The 16,581-nt window shown below is 47.2% G+C and overlaps 1 protein-coding gene across 2 annotated transcripts in view; it reads right to left on the bottom strand.

The window, feature by feature from the left end:
• Positions 1-278: 278 nt before the first annotated feature.
• Positions 279-16,581, bottom strand: part of gjc1 (gap junction protein gamma 1) — a 32,103-nt gene continuing 15,800 nt past the window's right edge. Inside the window, exons 1-2 of one of the 2 annotated variants that reach the window (XM_086132471.1) lie at positions 10,559-10,697; positions 279-5,640 (exon numbers count right to left, since the gene is read on the bottom strand). In XM_086132471.1, the coding sequence (XP_085988597.1) occupies positions 4,141-5,586 (1,446 nt within the window). In that variant the 5' untranslated portion in view covers positions 5,587-5,640; positions 10,559-10,697 and the 3' untranslated portion in view covers positions 279-4,140. Of the gene's footprint in view, positions 5,641-10,558; positions 10,698-16,581 lie in introns of those variants that run through there. The other variant, XM_086132473.1, reaches the window with a different exon arrangement.

The following is a 16,581-nucleotide window of genomic DNA, read 5'->3' as shown; positions in this document are numbered from 1 at the left end:
CAAACCATCGTTCAAGCGTAAAAATAAGTTCACAAATTGACCATAGTCTCTTTACATGAGCCTTCCCCTCAACACAACCCAGCTGAAATGTTTCTTTCTTTCATGTTCAATGGTTGTCATGGGAAACCGCCACACTACACAAAAAGCCAAAGAAAAATGGAAACACATTAAAATATTGAGCTTTGAATATTTTTTTCCCTCAATCTTCTCAATGGGGGGGAAGTATAGCAAACATCACTGTCATGTAACAAAACAATATCAAGAAGACGACCCAACACTTGTATTCTTTGGCATTTTCCATTTATTTTTCTTAAGAAAATAGGTCTTTTTAACATGCATCTCAAGTATACCCATTACAGAATATATAAAAAAAAAAACTTGGCAAGTAAATCGACTAACATGTATTTTTAAAGGCATAGGAAAAACACGCATTTTTTAACGAAGACAGAACCGTCATATAGTTTCTTTTTTTGTTGTTTTTTTTTTTCCTAAAGTTTCATTGTCATGGGAAAGAATGCAGCCTGGCCACATGACAGCATACGTCGTTTGACTGACAGCTGCTTCCGTGACAGCATTTCCTCCAAATATAAAACCCACAAGATCAGTGCGGCCGGTTATTGCTTGGCACCTCTCGTATCTTGATAAACTGGTAATCTGTCTTCTGTACTTGGTCGCTACAGAGGCCAGCGACAGGTGAGGGGACCTGAAATATCACATGCTCAGGTAGACAGAACACTCCCAATAGATTCAGCAATGGCATGGGAATGCATGCAGCTTGATGCTGGTCACTGAGGAAATATTAAGCTTGGGTCCCAAACGTGTAGGTTTTTAGGGAGCCAAGAGTGATGAACCGTCGGTGGAGGGTAGGGGCCATCGCCCCCCTCCTCTGCACGGCACTGGAGTCCTTAGACATGCCTCCAAATTATAATCATCGGTCAAAAGAAGACAAATAAATGGCCTCGGTGCCTCTATTTTTTCACGGCGAGTCCTCAAAATGACCCAAAATGCGGTCAATTCACACCCGCGATACGCAGCCCTAGGATTCGCCATAAATGGCTACTTCAAACCAAAATGTCTGACTTCCTGTTCAATTTTGTGCACGGATCATTAAAGTCCCTGTTCAGTGAAAATAAGGTCTCAAAAGAGAACTGTGATGTCAACGACCCTGCCGACTTTGAATGACTCAAATATAATTTGTTACGTGCGTGCACTCATGGGCAACAACGAGGCACTCTGAAGCAGCCACACAGCATTCTGAAGCCACGTGTCAGACTTAAAAAATACTAAGTCCTGGCCTCCTTGCTCTTTTGTATTTCTCTCTGTGACGTGCGTGCACTCGCAGCCAACAATGAAGCGCTCTAAATTGGCCACGTCAGCAAACTATCCAAAGAGATGATGCATGTGGATGATTTTTCAGGATGACATGCGCTCGGTGCATCACCTGGCAAATGACATTTTGCCGCCCATTCAAGTTTTTATGTCAACCCGGTGAATTTTTGCCCATAGGACCGCCCCCTCTCCTCCCTTTGCACGCCACAATCAAGTACTACATACCTCAATCTATGCACATTTTAAACAATTGTCTCCAAACGTGTATATTGTCTTTTGAAACAAATGTTAGAATCCACTTTACAGGTTCTTTAAGACTTTTCATGTTTCCTGTTTATGAAGATGATATTCCCCCAATTTGTGGATGGTACAACAGGGGCTTTTTTTTTTCTTGGGGTGCCACTGGTTGACTTTGGGAGGATCCATGTAGGAATCATACATTTCCAACGGTATACACACACACTCGCAAAATATTGCTGTGTTTTTGAGCCTGTTGAGGTCTCCAAAAAAACAATTCAGCCGTCCGTGCGGTTTTAGCTCGGAGGGTACCTGAACGCACCTTCTTTGGAATGGATGTAAATCATCACCTACAACCCTGCATTCTAATCTCTTGCTGTTTTCTATTGAAAGCCAGGCCCAAGTGGCGCCTTCTCTGTTGGCGGGTGTATCTTCTCATGCTTGTCTGCCTTTCATTTGCATTCGCCCAAGCGTTGAAACTATGCAAACACAAGCTCGTTTGGGGGCATTCTGATGCCATGTGGCATTCGGGCGGGTCTTCTCCAGTTTTACGGAAAAGCTCGACACGGCCTTCAGTTTTAGTCCTAGGTGGTTGATCAATTCCTTTTTACTCTCAAGACTTGATACACATAAACGGCCCTTCCACTTTTTCTTTTCAGTTTTACAATTCAAAACACGACGATCATTAATACTCACTCAGTTTAATCCATTTTAAAACAGTTTCTGCACTTTTCTTTATGATTAAAAAATGGGGCGGGTAAAAAAAAAAATCCATAATTCCGTATAAAAACAGCCCCCCCCCCCGCTTTTTGTATTCACACACATACACTGTAGAAAAAAGAAAGACGAATAACTTTTATAAAACAAGGTTGGTCTCGACGCAGGCGTTTGGGGTAAGCATGGCAGCGGCATTCCGACGCTTGGCACGGAAAAAGTCACACAAAACAGTGTTTGGTCTCGTTGTTTAAAAAATGGCTTTGACCCCCTCAGAGTTTCACATGAGCTTGGATCAATGTGAACATTTCGGATCCATCGCAGGTGCTGCCGGATGCAGCGGGAAGCATTGGCGAAATTGATCTGCACTAATCGCAGCCCCCGATAGGGGGCGGTCAGCTGCCAGGCGTGAGAGAACAGAAACGCAATGGGAAGGTGTGCACACCATGTTGCTTCCGGACATACGAGACGGAAGGTAAACGATCGTAGCACGCATGTGGGAACGAACAAACGCGCGCACAGACATGAGACATCAATGTGAAATTCATTACGAAGGGGAGATGGGACACTGATCCCCTCGCTCGATGAGAAAAAGTCACCGGCGTTGGTTTTATTGCATTTTTAATATAGCGTCATTGCTTCAATTGCGATTCAAATCAGATTAGGATCCGGTTTGTGATCTCACTGGACAATTTACCCCCCTTCCAAAAAGGCAGGTAACGAGGACAAACTTTAGGGGAGTGCGACACAAGAGTGACAATGTTTGACAATAACAGCCCAGACGAAAAGCGTCAGCTGCATCGTCTCGTACACAATAAAAAGTTTGTCCAGCTCGCAGGATTTCTCAAAGGCAGGGGTTTTCAAACTTTTTGGCTCCGGGGAAGGGGGGTGGGGGGGACACATTTTTCCCCAGACCCGCTTATGATCCCATCACCAATTAAACAGAACTACGAGGTCAGTGGTGGAATAAATTTGAACACTCTTGCTACTCGTCTGTAGTCACTGAATGGATTAGGTCCTGAATACATTAAAGAAATACCCATATCCATATCCATCCATTTTCTAATCCGCTTTATCCTCATGAGGTTTGCGGGTGTGCTGGAGCCTATCCCAGCTGTCTTCGGGCAGTAGGCGGGGCGCACCCTGAACTGGTTGCCAGTCAATCGCAGGGCACAACCATTCGCACTCACATTCGCACCCCATCCACCTCTCATGTTTTTGGAATGGAGGAGGAAACTGGAGTACCCGGAGAAAATCCGCAGGCACCGGGGAGAACATGCAAGCTTGACAGAGCAGCCGGAATCGAACCCTGCGCCTCTGCTCTGTGAGGCGGGCGTACTAACCGGTTGCTCAACATGCCACTCCTATCATTATTATTATTATCATTCGTGCCACCTATTGGTATGAGGGTGTCGTAACCCCCCGCCACACACACACACACACACACTTTTTCAACACCAATACTCCACACGGCCTGATTTAGTATAATTTTTTTAACCCTGGAGAACCCTTTTCTTCTTTGGAAAATGATGAATTATACATTAAATGACTGCTATATGTTCACTGAACACCAAAATATATGTTTTTTTTTTCAAATATTCAATGCCAAATTTGACCCTTTGGGATTTAAGGGTAGCATTTGAATAGCAGAATTTATAGGGGCCAAATTTGACCCTGTGGGTTCTCCAGGGTTGAATAGCATCGCAGGCTTCATCAGGTGTTCTTGTTCTAATATGCTAAGCGGGCCGACACCCCTTCGAAGGGGCCCTTGGAAAAATGTGTCCCCTGAAAGGAATTCCTGGACCCAAAAGGTTTAGGAACACCCGCTTAAGGCACTGGCGGTTTTGACACGAGTCTGATTTAAATCCATACCGAGGGCTTTCCCTCCCCTGATTTGCTGCTGCTGCTGTTGCTACTGCTGCCCCCGCCGCTGCTCCCGCCCCCCTTGCCGTGCTTGAGTCTGTGCTTGCGTTCTTTGTGAGGCTGAGTCTGGATAATGTTGCTCTGGGGTTTGTCGTCCTGGCTGTCGGCGAGGTGCTCCTCGGCGCGGTGCTGCTGGCTGTAAGCCTGAATGGCGGCTTCCAGCTGGTCGTGGGCCTGCTGAATCATGTCCTTGTTGATTGCCACGCGGGCCTCGCCTCCGGTGGGGAAGTTGTCTTCGTTGCTGCCGAATTGCTGCTGCTCCTCCTGGGCGATGTTCGCCCGGTTCTGCTTGCACGCCATCTTGGCGTTGCTCAGGTCGGTGTAGGGCATCTGCTCTGGTTTCACCACGATGTTGTAGCCGGGCGGCGCCGACGGGGTGTTCCAGGAGAACGGGTAGCCGACGTAGTCGGCCGGTCCGTCGCCGCCCGCGTCGCCTTCGGAGCCCGCCTCCGGTCCGGCGCCGCCGACCGAGCCCTCGCCGCCCACGTTGGTGCCCAGCAAGCCCAGCTGATACTCGTCGTCCGGAGGGGGGCAGCGGCGGCGGCGTAGAATATCGCAGATGGAGCCGATGCCCAAGTGGAGCATCTCCCAGACGTTGAGCGTCAGGCAGAGGACGGTGACACCGTACATGATTCGCAGGAAGATGGTTTTCTCCGTGGGCCGCGACACGAAGCAGTCCACGCTGTGGGGGCAGGGCTTCCCCGAACACACGAAGACGGGCGTCACGCGGAAGCCGTACAGCAGGTACTGACCCGCGAGGAAGCCCGCCTCCAGCACCGTGCGGCTCACCAGTTGCAGAACGTAGATCCGCATCAGCCCCTCGTCTCGGATGCGCGTGCGGCCGTCGTGGCGGATCTTGGGTCGGGGCGTGGGTTGCAGCGGATCGCGAGGCCTTTTGGGAGGCTCCATCTCCGGGACCTCGTAGATCATGGGATCGTCCTCGTGATCCTCCTCGGTCTCCTCGATGCCGCGGTGCTGTCGCGCCCCGAAGCAGATTTTCCTGGGCTTCCTGTGCGTGTAACCCCCTCCCCCGGCGGTTCTCACCGCGGCGGCCCCGGCTCCTCCCTTGGCTTCATCCAGCCGCGCAATCTTATTGACCGCGTAGCCCATGTACATGAGGGACGGCATCGCCACCAGGATGATCTGGAAGACCCAGAAGCGGACGTGCGAGAGCGGGGCGAAGGCATCGTAGCAGACGTTCTCGCAGCCTGGCTGCCCCGAGTTGCACACGAACTTGCTCTGCTCGTCGTAGTAGATCGACTCCCCCCCGACGGCCGTGAGGACGATGCGGAAGACGATGAGCACGGTGAGCCACAGCTTCCCCACGAAGGTGGAGTGGTTGTGGATCTCCTCCAGCAGCCGCGTGAGGAAGCTCCAGCTCATGGTGTCGCTGGACAGTGGGGCAGACAGTGTCCCTCTCTCACCTGTTCACAGACTCTGGGGGGGAGGCGGGGAGAAAAAAAAAAGACGATAGCATGAGGACCAATGAGGACACTCTTTGTAGCATTTTAGATTCTGTACTTTAACGTCAGTAGCTTCACTGTCTACTCATTCGAGTGTGCGACAACGTTTGGCGCACGTAAACAAACACGCAGCTCTGACCAATAAAGTGACCGCTAATGCTAGCGCTAACCTAACACGAAAGCTTGTCAGGGCCGCTCGGAGCCACAGAAGCCGAGGTTATACAATAGCGGCCGAAAAGACGCTGCGATGTGGTTGACTCGAACGCATTTCTCAGCAGCAATTTGAATCATTTCATTTTGGTTGAGACACAGGTGTCAAATTCAAGGCCCGAGGGCCAGATCAGACTTGGCAGATTATTTTTTTTGCCCCAATAGAGTAAAATCAAGTCTATTTTTATTGCTGCTACATTGATTTCGTTTCATTTGAGCAGAATCCGCAAATCGCAAATTTTATTCACTTTTAACTCATTCACTCCCAAAGACGTTTTTAAACGTCTTTTCAGACTTGGTCTAGAATTGGCTGGTACTGATTAGCTTGAACGGAAATTTATTTACCAAACCTGTTCTCAGGAAACAGAAAAGAACCAACCGTTGTATCCTTAACCATTTGCTTGCCACAATTATCCCGAACTTCTGATTCCAAATTCAGTTTGTTTTTGACAATATGTGCATGTTCAATTGCATTTAAGTAACAACACGATGAGCTGGATTTTTAATTTCTAAAGCTTTTACGTTGCCATAGTAGCTATAAATGTGCCCAGTGCTGAAAATAAGTTTGACTCTGCCTGGTTTAAGAGGTTTTTAGAGGTGAAGTCATAATTCCATCATTAAACCCCCCCCAAACCCCCAGCGCGAAACCTTTATGGGATCTGTTGCTCTTGCAGCATAAACAGGATGCACCGAAAAGCTCTGTGTCACTTTGAGGCTGCTGTCAAGTCGCCTCTTAAAGGAATTAAACACTGCTGGAAAGAGGATATCGCTATTAAAAAATAAAAAACACCATCGTGCAGCGGCAAGAAGGGAGAGAGGAAATAATCCAAGTCGGGAATTTCCTACACCCAAACACACACGTGCACACTCACACTTTCTAGCTTTTTTTTTTTTTTAAAGAAGAAGAAATAAATCCTCTTAGCGAGCTGTCTTCTGTATGGGGTGCAGCTCTCAGGGTTGTATTAGTTTGAGAGGTAAATGTCATTGTGCCGTGCTTGCGCTGTTGCGAGGCGATGTCTCCAAAGTGCGGGACGTGTTGACGATGCGGATTACTTCAAAGCTTCGGGGTTCTCCGATCCGAAGCAGCCGCATCAGCAGGTGTCAGATACAAAGCATCAAACCTGCATCGAAACGGCAACGCAAACACCGGCGGCCCCCTTCGGGATGCCTTTGGAGGAGCAAAATATGACAGCGCCGCAGGAGTTTTCTTTTCCCCGAGAGGACGCGGTTTATTGCCAGCGGCAGTGCTAAGGAAAATCCCAGCCTAAATAGTGGCGGGGATTTAAAAAAAAGGGCTGCCGGGGTCCGCTTCCTTAGCCAGCAGGTTGAGAGCTTAGCGAAGCATTCAAGTAGGAAATACACCAGTCGGTGCTCTCAGAGGTTCAACCTCAAAGCATCAAAACCAAACAGGGCTGATGACTGCGAGGAACTAATGACACTGCAAATTTGAAAGAAGAAGCAATTAAAACAGGAAATAATTCACCTGAGTCTAGTTTTTGCTCAAGATGATTAAAACTCAAAACCTCTTCAGTCCTGCTTTTTATGCCTACAGGGATGACTGTAGGCTCATTTTATCATGTACAGCTTTGGGCATGATTGTTAGCAACAAATAATATTTCTTGGGTGAATTATTTCTTCATTGCAGATTTGACTTCCTGAAGTTGTGGTCAGGAATGTAACCCGCATGACAGAATCATGAGTGGATCACGACGATTGTTTAATACTAGCTATTTTTCATAAAGGAAGAAGAATATATCCTCGTAAGTAGTGTTAGATGATCTGTCTACTTGTGTTGCTCCACCATTTGTGTTCAAATATCCATTGCTTAAAGGCTTCTAAATACACAAGGCTCTTTTGTTTGATGTTTAGTTTGACATTAAACTTCACCTGTGAGTGGCAACAAACAGATTGAAGCCTCTATTTTTTTGGCTAAATCGCTCATCATGACACATCAGTTTTGTGAAATTTGCCGCTTTTCTGGAGTGCGGCATGATCCAAAGCGTCCTCAGTTCCAGTCAGAGGTGGTGAGGGAATGTTTTTCAAGAATGCTTGCGACGGTAGCGTGTGCATCCATCACCGTGACCGTATAAGGACACGGCCGGGATGCCGCTGGAAGGAACATGTCAGGAATCGTTTACGTGTGCGCTCCCTCGGCTCGCACTGCCAGGACACGCTACAAGTTGCGAATTGTGAGACACACACACACACACACACACACACGTACACACACACACGTACACACACTCACACACACACACACGGAGAATCCATACTGGTCCGTCATCGTCTTTCCATAACGCCTTATGAATTGTCTTTTTTACTGCAGGCCGCAAAAGGTTAAACGGCTCTTTTGATGTGCCGCATCCCGCGCGCACAGAGTGACTGTTAGGACCGGCATCGAATGGCAGGCAATTGGCGCTTTGATGTGTTTAAAATGGCCGCATTTTCAAATTATGCAAATCTTTCCTATCCGCTGTCACATTCGAAACAGTGACAGGCACAGCGGGTGATTTATTTCCAACCTAATTTGTGTCATTCCAACACATTCTCCGACAAGGTCACTATTTTCTTCTCAGGAATAAAATGATTTATATACTGTATGTATTTAAAAAATGTATGCCTCAATTTAGTAACGGTTGGGAAACGCTGCCTTAGACATCAACTAGTGTCCTGGGTCATTGCACCTCCTGACCAAAGGAGGCGCTGCGTCCATTTATGCTCGCCTGCTGTTCTGAATACTTCATACAACCTGGCACTTTGCTTTCACATCCTATTTGCGTTTGTGTGAGCTTGTGGGGACAGTCAGCGGCTAAAGAAGCTGACTCAGCGTGTCAAGTTAGAGGCGGTGTGAGTCAGCAAAGGCAAAAGTAAGAACAACAAACGCAACACAACAGCGACCGCGGTCCTCTCACAGCAATGTGAACATCAATTTGCTGTCGCGGGCTTCGGAATGCACAAACAGGTTGTCGCTGGGTCAGCGTGGCGAAGAGGAGGTGATCCTAGACTGAGTCACCGTGACGACACAGGTGGGTAACAAGGAGAGCGCGGCAGGCGCGAGTTTATTTTGCTCAGGATGAAACCCAAACATGACAGATTTGTCCCTGACTTAGTGTAGCGGTGGCCAGTCAAGGAAGAGGCCATAGTGGTACATAAGTTTCAATTTGAGTCGTTGCAGACCGCTTGCATTGGGGGCCGAGTGTGGCAGTGGACCGCCCAATACATGAGACGGAGCTGTGGTGAGAAAATATGCAATGCTGGAGCTTTTCTTCTTCATTGCGTTGCAGAGATATTTGGATGAAATATGTAGCAAATTGAGTATTAAAAAAAAAAAAACAGGGTTGTTGCCGCTAAACTATTTGTCTAGTTAAATATTTCAAATGCCTGCCAGGCTGTATTACATGCAGAGATATGTACATATGTATGCGCGCTCACGTCATGAATAGATGGGCAGCTGAGGGGCAGTGCGGATAATAAACGCGGTGCAAATGCTTGTTAAAAAAAACTAACGAGACCATGCCAGGCTAACGGCTTCATTAGCCTCCGATTGAACTTGACTCGGGCATGCGGAGCGTATTTGACAAAATGATGTTTAATAAGCTCTTAGGAACAACAATTTGTTCACGTTCAAATGCGTTCGTTCATGTTAGCTTTCCGTTCGTTTGTTTGTTCCTTCATTAGGTACACCTGCACAATCAAAAAACGACACAGGTAAGAATGGCGTGAATATGTCGATTTTTGGGGGTGTAGTTTGCATCGATTGTGCCACTCTGAGAGCTGTTTGTATTTTTTTTGGGGTGGGGGGGGGGTGACGATATGTGACTCTTTCACACAAACTACTCCCTGACTCAATATTAATCAAATTATTATCATCGCACTGCGGGTGCTCTCCTGTCACCGTGGCAACGCTTTGAAGGATTTCTGTTCTGGTACATGATGTGGTCTAACCACTTCTTCAAGTGAAAAATTTTTAAATGGTCAAAATTTAAATATGTTTTGGTATAACTGAAGAAATACAAATAGCTATAAACAATTCAATTTCAATTCTGGTTCAATGAAATGTCAACTTTAAACAACCTTTTTTACGTGCAGAAAAGCAAAAATCACCAATGCACTTTCTCAGCCAAACTTCAAAGACAGACTGTAAAAAATAAATAAATAAAGTTGACCCGCTCTAAGTTGGTCCGGGAAAAATAAAAAAAGCATCCCGAGAGCACTCCCATGACGATAAACATCTCAGCTCTTAACACTATTTATCCCGCCCCCCCCCCCCTTTCAAGTGAGTGCAAACATGTGCAAAGACTTCAAGCAATCAGCGTCGATCGTGATTACGCATCCGTGAAGCCTCATCAGCTGGATGTACAAAAAAAGTGGATGAAAATGACAAAAAAACGCAAACAAACGTCAACTTCGAAAGAAATGAGCTGACCCGATGCTGGGAACTTGTACACCGAAAAACGTGTTTGTCCTTTTCTAAGAGATGCGGATGGCGCACGTGCGCCTAGTAGGAAAGTCAAAGTTGCCTCATTAACGTAGTCCGAAGGCAAAAAGTGCCTCCATATGTTGCGAGGGGGGACGGGGGGGGGGGGGGGGGGGGGACAGCATCTGTGCCTTGGACTCCACGAAACACGACACGAAAAGCCCTCCGTGAACCGCAAGAAGAAGCAAAGCGCGATAATACTCACTTGCTCCCTCCTCCTCCTCCTCTTCCCCCCGCCATCGTTCAGCCGTCACCTCAAAGCAAACGATCCGTCCGCTTGTGGCGCTCCCGCCCGAGTGCGAGCTTGTGCGGTGCCACGAAAGGCGGCGGCATGAGAAGGAGGGCAGAGCGTTTTTTAGTGGCACTCAACAATGGACGCTCGCTTACCCCCCCCCCCCCCCCCCCCTCCATCATCATCATCATCATTCCCGCAAAGTGGGTCATGGCTCGGGGTAGCGGAGGCGGGATGGGCCGGGGTAAGGGTGGCTGGGTGGGGTGGGGGTGTGGGAGGGAGGGGGGGGGGACAAGCTGACTTTTGCCTTGGCGAAGGGTCAAAGGGAGACCAAACGCAATCTTATTATTTGAAATGATATCCAAGTAATTAGCCAACTAACTTAAACTACAAGTAGTCAGTAACCGAGTTACTTTTTCATGGTTACTGTGGCAACACTGTCCATTATCGATCACCCTTTCGTTAATGGAGGGGCTGTGGATGCCAAAGGTGGATGCCCATTGGCCCCGCCCTCTGCACGATGGCACCACACCCCCGCCCCCACCCCAAAATGTTGATGGGGTACCATGATGCACGTCAACCAGAAAATATTTTCTCATCGAAATGAAAGTTGCAGGTGTTTTTTTTTAAAGGAAAAAAAACCTGTCTAAAATCCGACTTCATCGAAAGAGAGTAACGACCGATCGACAAAGGATTGCTCTCAAGTCAAAGCGAAAAATCAACCAAATAATCTTGTATCTTGGAAAGCTTGTATCTCGAAGTACCGCTGCACCGTACTGCCTGTTATATTTGACGTCGCTTTGCGTTGACCCGCATGGCCGCTGCCACTTCCTGCTAAGAGTCATGTCAGGACATCAGTTGGAAAAGTCTCCAGAAAGGCCCCTTCTTGACTTCAATGCTTTATGTCAAGCGTCCAGTCCAGTGAGTGCTAACCCATAATCCTCCTCTTCACTTTCAAACGCTACCAACTCCAAACCCCCTCCGCTCCTCCACTGCTAATTATGCAGAGCCGCCAACAATAAGTGATGTTCGTTTGATTTGGTCTAAATCCACTCACTAGTGCCGGTGGCTCAAATTAGGGCCGCGCGCTATCTCTGGCTGGCTACTTATTTCCGCCGTTCACACATTCCGGCCCGGGCAATCCTCTTTAACTTCATCTGGTGTCAATCAAAGTCCACAGGCGGCAGCACGTGTTGGAGTAATTTGCAGGAAGGGGGGGGGGGGGGGACTTCTATCCGTGTGAAGTTGCTGAAGATAATTTGCTTCTCAGATTTGACTCTCATGTGCTAATAACCGCCGATTATCTGATGGCTTCGCATCCTTTTGATGTGACTCCGGCTCAGTCTGCTTTCGCGGCCTGCTGTGATGATGGCTTCGTTTGAGGCAAGTCATGAAAGACTTCCTAATCGAATTTCAAATGTTTCAATGTTGCAATCTCTGTTTACAATGTCGATTTTTTTTTTTTTTTGGTCACTGTTCTGGCAGAGGTCACCGCCATTAACCCGGTGCATTATTTTTTTTGTTATTTTTTTTTTAATGTACAAAATAGATAAATATGTCTCTATTTCCATTTTGACTTTGCGACCGCGACTGCAGCGCAAATCCAATTTTTCGCTCTGACTCGTCAAATCTCAAAGCTCACCACAAGTTTTGCCCGCGGAAGAACTTGTCGAGCGTCGCCAGGCTGCAGCCAAACAGCTCTCTTTTATTTCTACTTTATTTCTATATTTTCCAAAGAGTTGTATCGATATTATGTTTAATATTACGGTTACTGTCCCTGAAATGCGAGAGAGAGAGAGAGAGAGAGAGAGTCAGAATGAGATGTGCCCCTGTTGTGTCTTGCACAAGGTGCACGCGTGTCCGCATGTGCATGAGTACCTTTGCCTTTGGTGACAGCTTTGGAGGGCAGAAGGAGTGTGTGTGTGTGTGTGTGTGTGTGTGTGTGTGTGTGTGTATTTTTGATTCATGCATGTCTTCCGCGAGTCCGTTAGCATGCTAATAATAAACCGTTAAATCATACGGAGTCTCCGTTCACCTTCATGACGAGACACGGGCGGCGGCACGGACGAGGATTAGCGACGATTTAATTCATCGAGGATTAAATCATCTCAAATATGCATAATTAGCACCTGCCTCCCTATCGCTGTTGTACGTGGTGAAATGGCATATGGGGTGGGGGGGGGGATTAAAGTGGGATTAGAGCGTGCATGTTTGTGAATTTGCATCCCTTTTTTTTTACGACACACCACATGTTTATGAGCCAAGTTGTTTTATGGTGCTGTGTTTATGGAAGCCTTAATTGCTGTAAACAGCAAACAATGGAAATGGGATTGCCCATAAAAAAAAAAAAAAAGTAAAAGTTAAGGGAGTTTATTTGTGCTGCACTCTTGGAGATAACTCACATCTTTGTCGTGGGGATGGTGCAAAAAAAATAAAACAGCATTCTAGAAGGAGAACGTTTGTCGAGGAGTACGCCGTATCTGAATGAACACATGCTGAAAAACAAAACAACAAAAAGTCCGTCTGAACTCCTCCGACATTAGGTTTGAATTTTTAATCAAACCTAATGTCATCCGTGCATCGCATTTACTGTTGTAATTGGCATTGTCGTGCATTATTAGCTGGCCTGCCGGATGTGCGTGTTTGGGCATTTGTCATGCTAATGTAGACTTTAAATTATTCCTGCGGAACACGACGACAAAAAAAAAAAAAAAAAGATTCCAATCAAAATCTGGTGATTTAGAGGAAAAAAAAATCCCATTCCAGAAATCAATGGGGGCTTGGCATCCTGCGTTCACTGACCAGCTCCTTCCTCTGGCATCCCTACCGTGTGTCAGCGAGAGACTTGACTAACCCACTTATGCAGCTGCATTTGCATCCCGGGAATTGAAGCGAAAGATTTAAATGGCATCAGTCTTGCTATTAAAGCAAAGCAAACAGGGAGCGGCGCGTGTCTGCGTGTGTGTGTGTGTGTGTGTGTGTGTGTGTGTGTGTGTGTGTGTGCGTGTGTGTGTGTGTGTGTGTGTGTGTGTGTGTGTGTGCGCGCGCATGTAGCAGCTGCAGCTCTCCGCCTCGATCCACACTGTAGGGGCCATTCTGCTGTCTAAAAGAGCGATGATGAGAGATGACTTAGCGGATTGTTACACAGGCACACAAACGCGGCGTGGGTTGAAACGCAAGGCCACGCCCCCCCCACCCCCCACTCCCATTCTCCTGTCGACAATAGGTACTCCACCATTAAGGTTCTGCCCGTGTATGTTTTGAGGCCAGGTCATGTTTGCTGGGTGATGCGGCGGACCAGAGGGGCGAGGAGAGGGAGCGTTGTCAGCCTCCAGTTTTAGCATTAGCATAAAACCGGGATTCCCAAGCGAAGGGGTACGTGTGGGGTCGTGGGGTGTGCGTGTCAGGTACCCAAAATGCACTTTGTTCACCGCCACTCAGCCTGTCTTCTCTTTTTGAGATAGTCTTTACAAAACTTGTGAAGTTGACCGACCTCTTCAAGATGTAGAAGCGGCTGCCGTAAAACTTTTGGAAAAGCTTGTTTTTTTAAAAAAGACGACGTCACTCAACAGGTCGGGCCCTGCCTTTTAAAGCGACGCACGTTCATAGTCACAGAAACGACAGCGTAGAACGTGAGGATGCCAACCCCAAGCGGACAAAAATAATATCTGCACCTCACATGCATATTTTGTATAGGTGGTATTACAATAATAATACTACATTTTATTTATAAGCGCCTTTCAAGACACCCAAGGACACTTTACAATCAGGAACAAATATGCGTAAATCTTCAAAATCCATTAAAATAATCAAATGAATACAGGCTGCTGTATTTTAATTTTAATTATTATTATTATTTTTTTTTGAATGAGGTCATGCCCAGAGGTGAGAGGACGCGCCGCCGTTGTCGGGATGTTAAAGGGAGTGTGTGGCTGGCCGAAAAACTTTATCTGGCGTAGAAACACAAACACACACACACGCGCGCACACACACAATCACGTGTCTAATGAGACGAGCGAGCGCATCCACGGCCGGTTGGAGGCCTCTGTGTTCACACGAGGCTCTCATTCATGAGGCGAAAGGGGCTCGTCACAAGGCTGCTATTACAACATCTGCTTGCTCGTATCTCCCGCCCCCTCCCTCCCCTCCAGCCACCCCACACGATTCCCCTCGTCCTGGGGGTGAGGTGCTCCTCACTATGCCCCCCCCCCCCAACCAATCCACTCACGCTGCCGCGAACTGCTGGCTTTCCCCCAACCCCCCAGCGCTTCCTCCTCATCCATCAAGGACGCTTTTACACCTCGTATGCACTTCCTGTCACCGAGGGTGAATTACGTTTGGTGTCAGCCGGCATTGGAGGTCACGTATGCTCTCACCCGCCAACCATAACTCCTGATTTTTTTCGATACTGATATACATATTGTCTATGAAGCCGCTGTGTTAAGAAGCTTCCAGGTTTTTTTTTTCTCCTCGCCGCTTATCAGCTAAGACTTCAGAAGGACTTTTCTCGTTGGTCTTGTTTGGCTTTGAGGGCGTTTCTGTGCTTTGCTTTTCATTACAAAGGGGTGAAATGAATTTAACTTGAAATACTTGATGAATATTAATGTGGACGGGAGCCACGCTGAAAATCTGTCACCCTTCTGGCCAGTGCTGGACTCTGCAATTTAAGTAGCAGGTGCTGTTGAAAAACAACCGTTGAGAGTAAAGATCTACAATATTCTGACAAATGAAGGTCAGGGACACCTTTTTTTTACATTTTGATGTGCTTCTGGCTTCTTTTCTGCCGGAGGATGCCTACTAGGGCTAATAAAAGAAGGACTAAATCACAAACCAATCAGTTTTACGGTTAGAAATGGTCAACTATGAGCCGGCTTGAAATAATGACCCAAAGTGTCTCTCTTCGAGGGCCTATTTAATCTTCATTCTATCATGATTGATAAATTTGAGTAATTTGGCTCCCAAGGCCAATTTGCCTGCAGACTCGCCCGCGACCAAAGCAAACCTGCGACACATTTAATCAAAGTTCTTAATAGAATATAAATCCCAGCTATGTCCCCTGAGGGTTTAAATACAACAGCATTAATGAGTGACTGATTAACAGCCGCCTCATTAGCGCCGGCTTCGTATTAGCACCTGACAATTCACTTTCGGAATACAGCAACGTCCAGGGCCGCCCCGAGCTAGCGTGAAATTGGCACTTAGCGCAACGCGAATGTCTGGACGTCTATCGCGGCCGTGGCGATGAGTCAATCAATTAGACGCACGCGTGGCTTCCTGCGGAGATTAATTAGGATTGCGTAATGAAATGTGGCTTCTGCCCTGCGGTTAGGCGGCGCGCTATTTACGGTAGGCATCTTGGAGGAGCGACCGCTCCAGATGTCAGATCACTCGTCCTTTGCCGCCAGGAGGACGTCAAGGAAAAGACGACGAGCTGACGTCATTTGGACATTACACCAAAAAGAGTGAAACCGTTTTTGGCACACATTCGTGCTCACTCTGCTCTATGCGCTTTCGCCACCTAGCGGAGTATAAAACAGAAATATGAATATAGTGTACTGCAGACTCAGCTCCTCTACCCGGTTCTCGGTACGGCAGTGATCGTAGTCACTCTTTACAGAGGATAAAGAATACATGCACGTGAGTACTGTGATATTATTTGCCTTTCACACCCAAAAAAAATAAAAAACAGCAAAAGCAGGACATTGCTGTGCTCAGACAAGTGACTGATCTTGCTCACAGCGGCACTGCATTTATGTGTTGGTTTTTTTGTCTTTCAAAAAGAACTCCACAAATGGAGATATTCCCAACAACGGCGACAATTCCACAACATCAGTGTCAGCATCTGGTGTGACAAATTCAACACGGTGCTACTTTGACTTCCGGGTTTAATTTGGGACCTGTGACCAAGCTTGTGACTCAATTTACTCAGCGTTCAAATAATCCCCCCCCCCCCCCCCACATTAAAATCAGTAAAAATGTGATTAATCTATTTTTTT

Source organism: Hippocampus guttulatus, chromosome 16, assembly GCF_054856545.1.
Source record: "Hippocampus guttulatus isolate MCC_2025c chromosome 16, RoL_Hgut_1.0, whole genome shotgun sequence".
Taxonomy (NCBI): domain Eukaryota; kingdom Metazoa; phylum Chordata; class Actinopteri; order Syngnathiformes; family Syngnathidae; genus Hippocampus; species Hippocampus guttulatus.
This window is presented reverse-complemented; position numbering and strand designations above follow the sequence as displayed.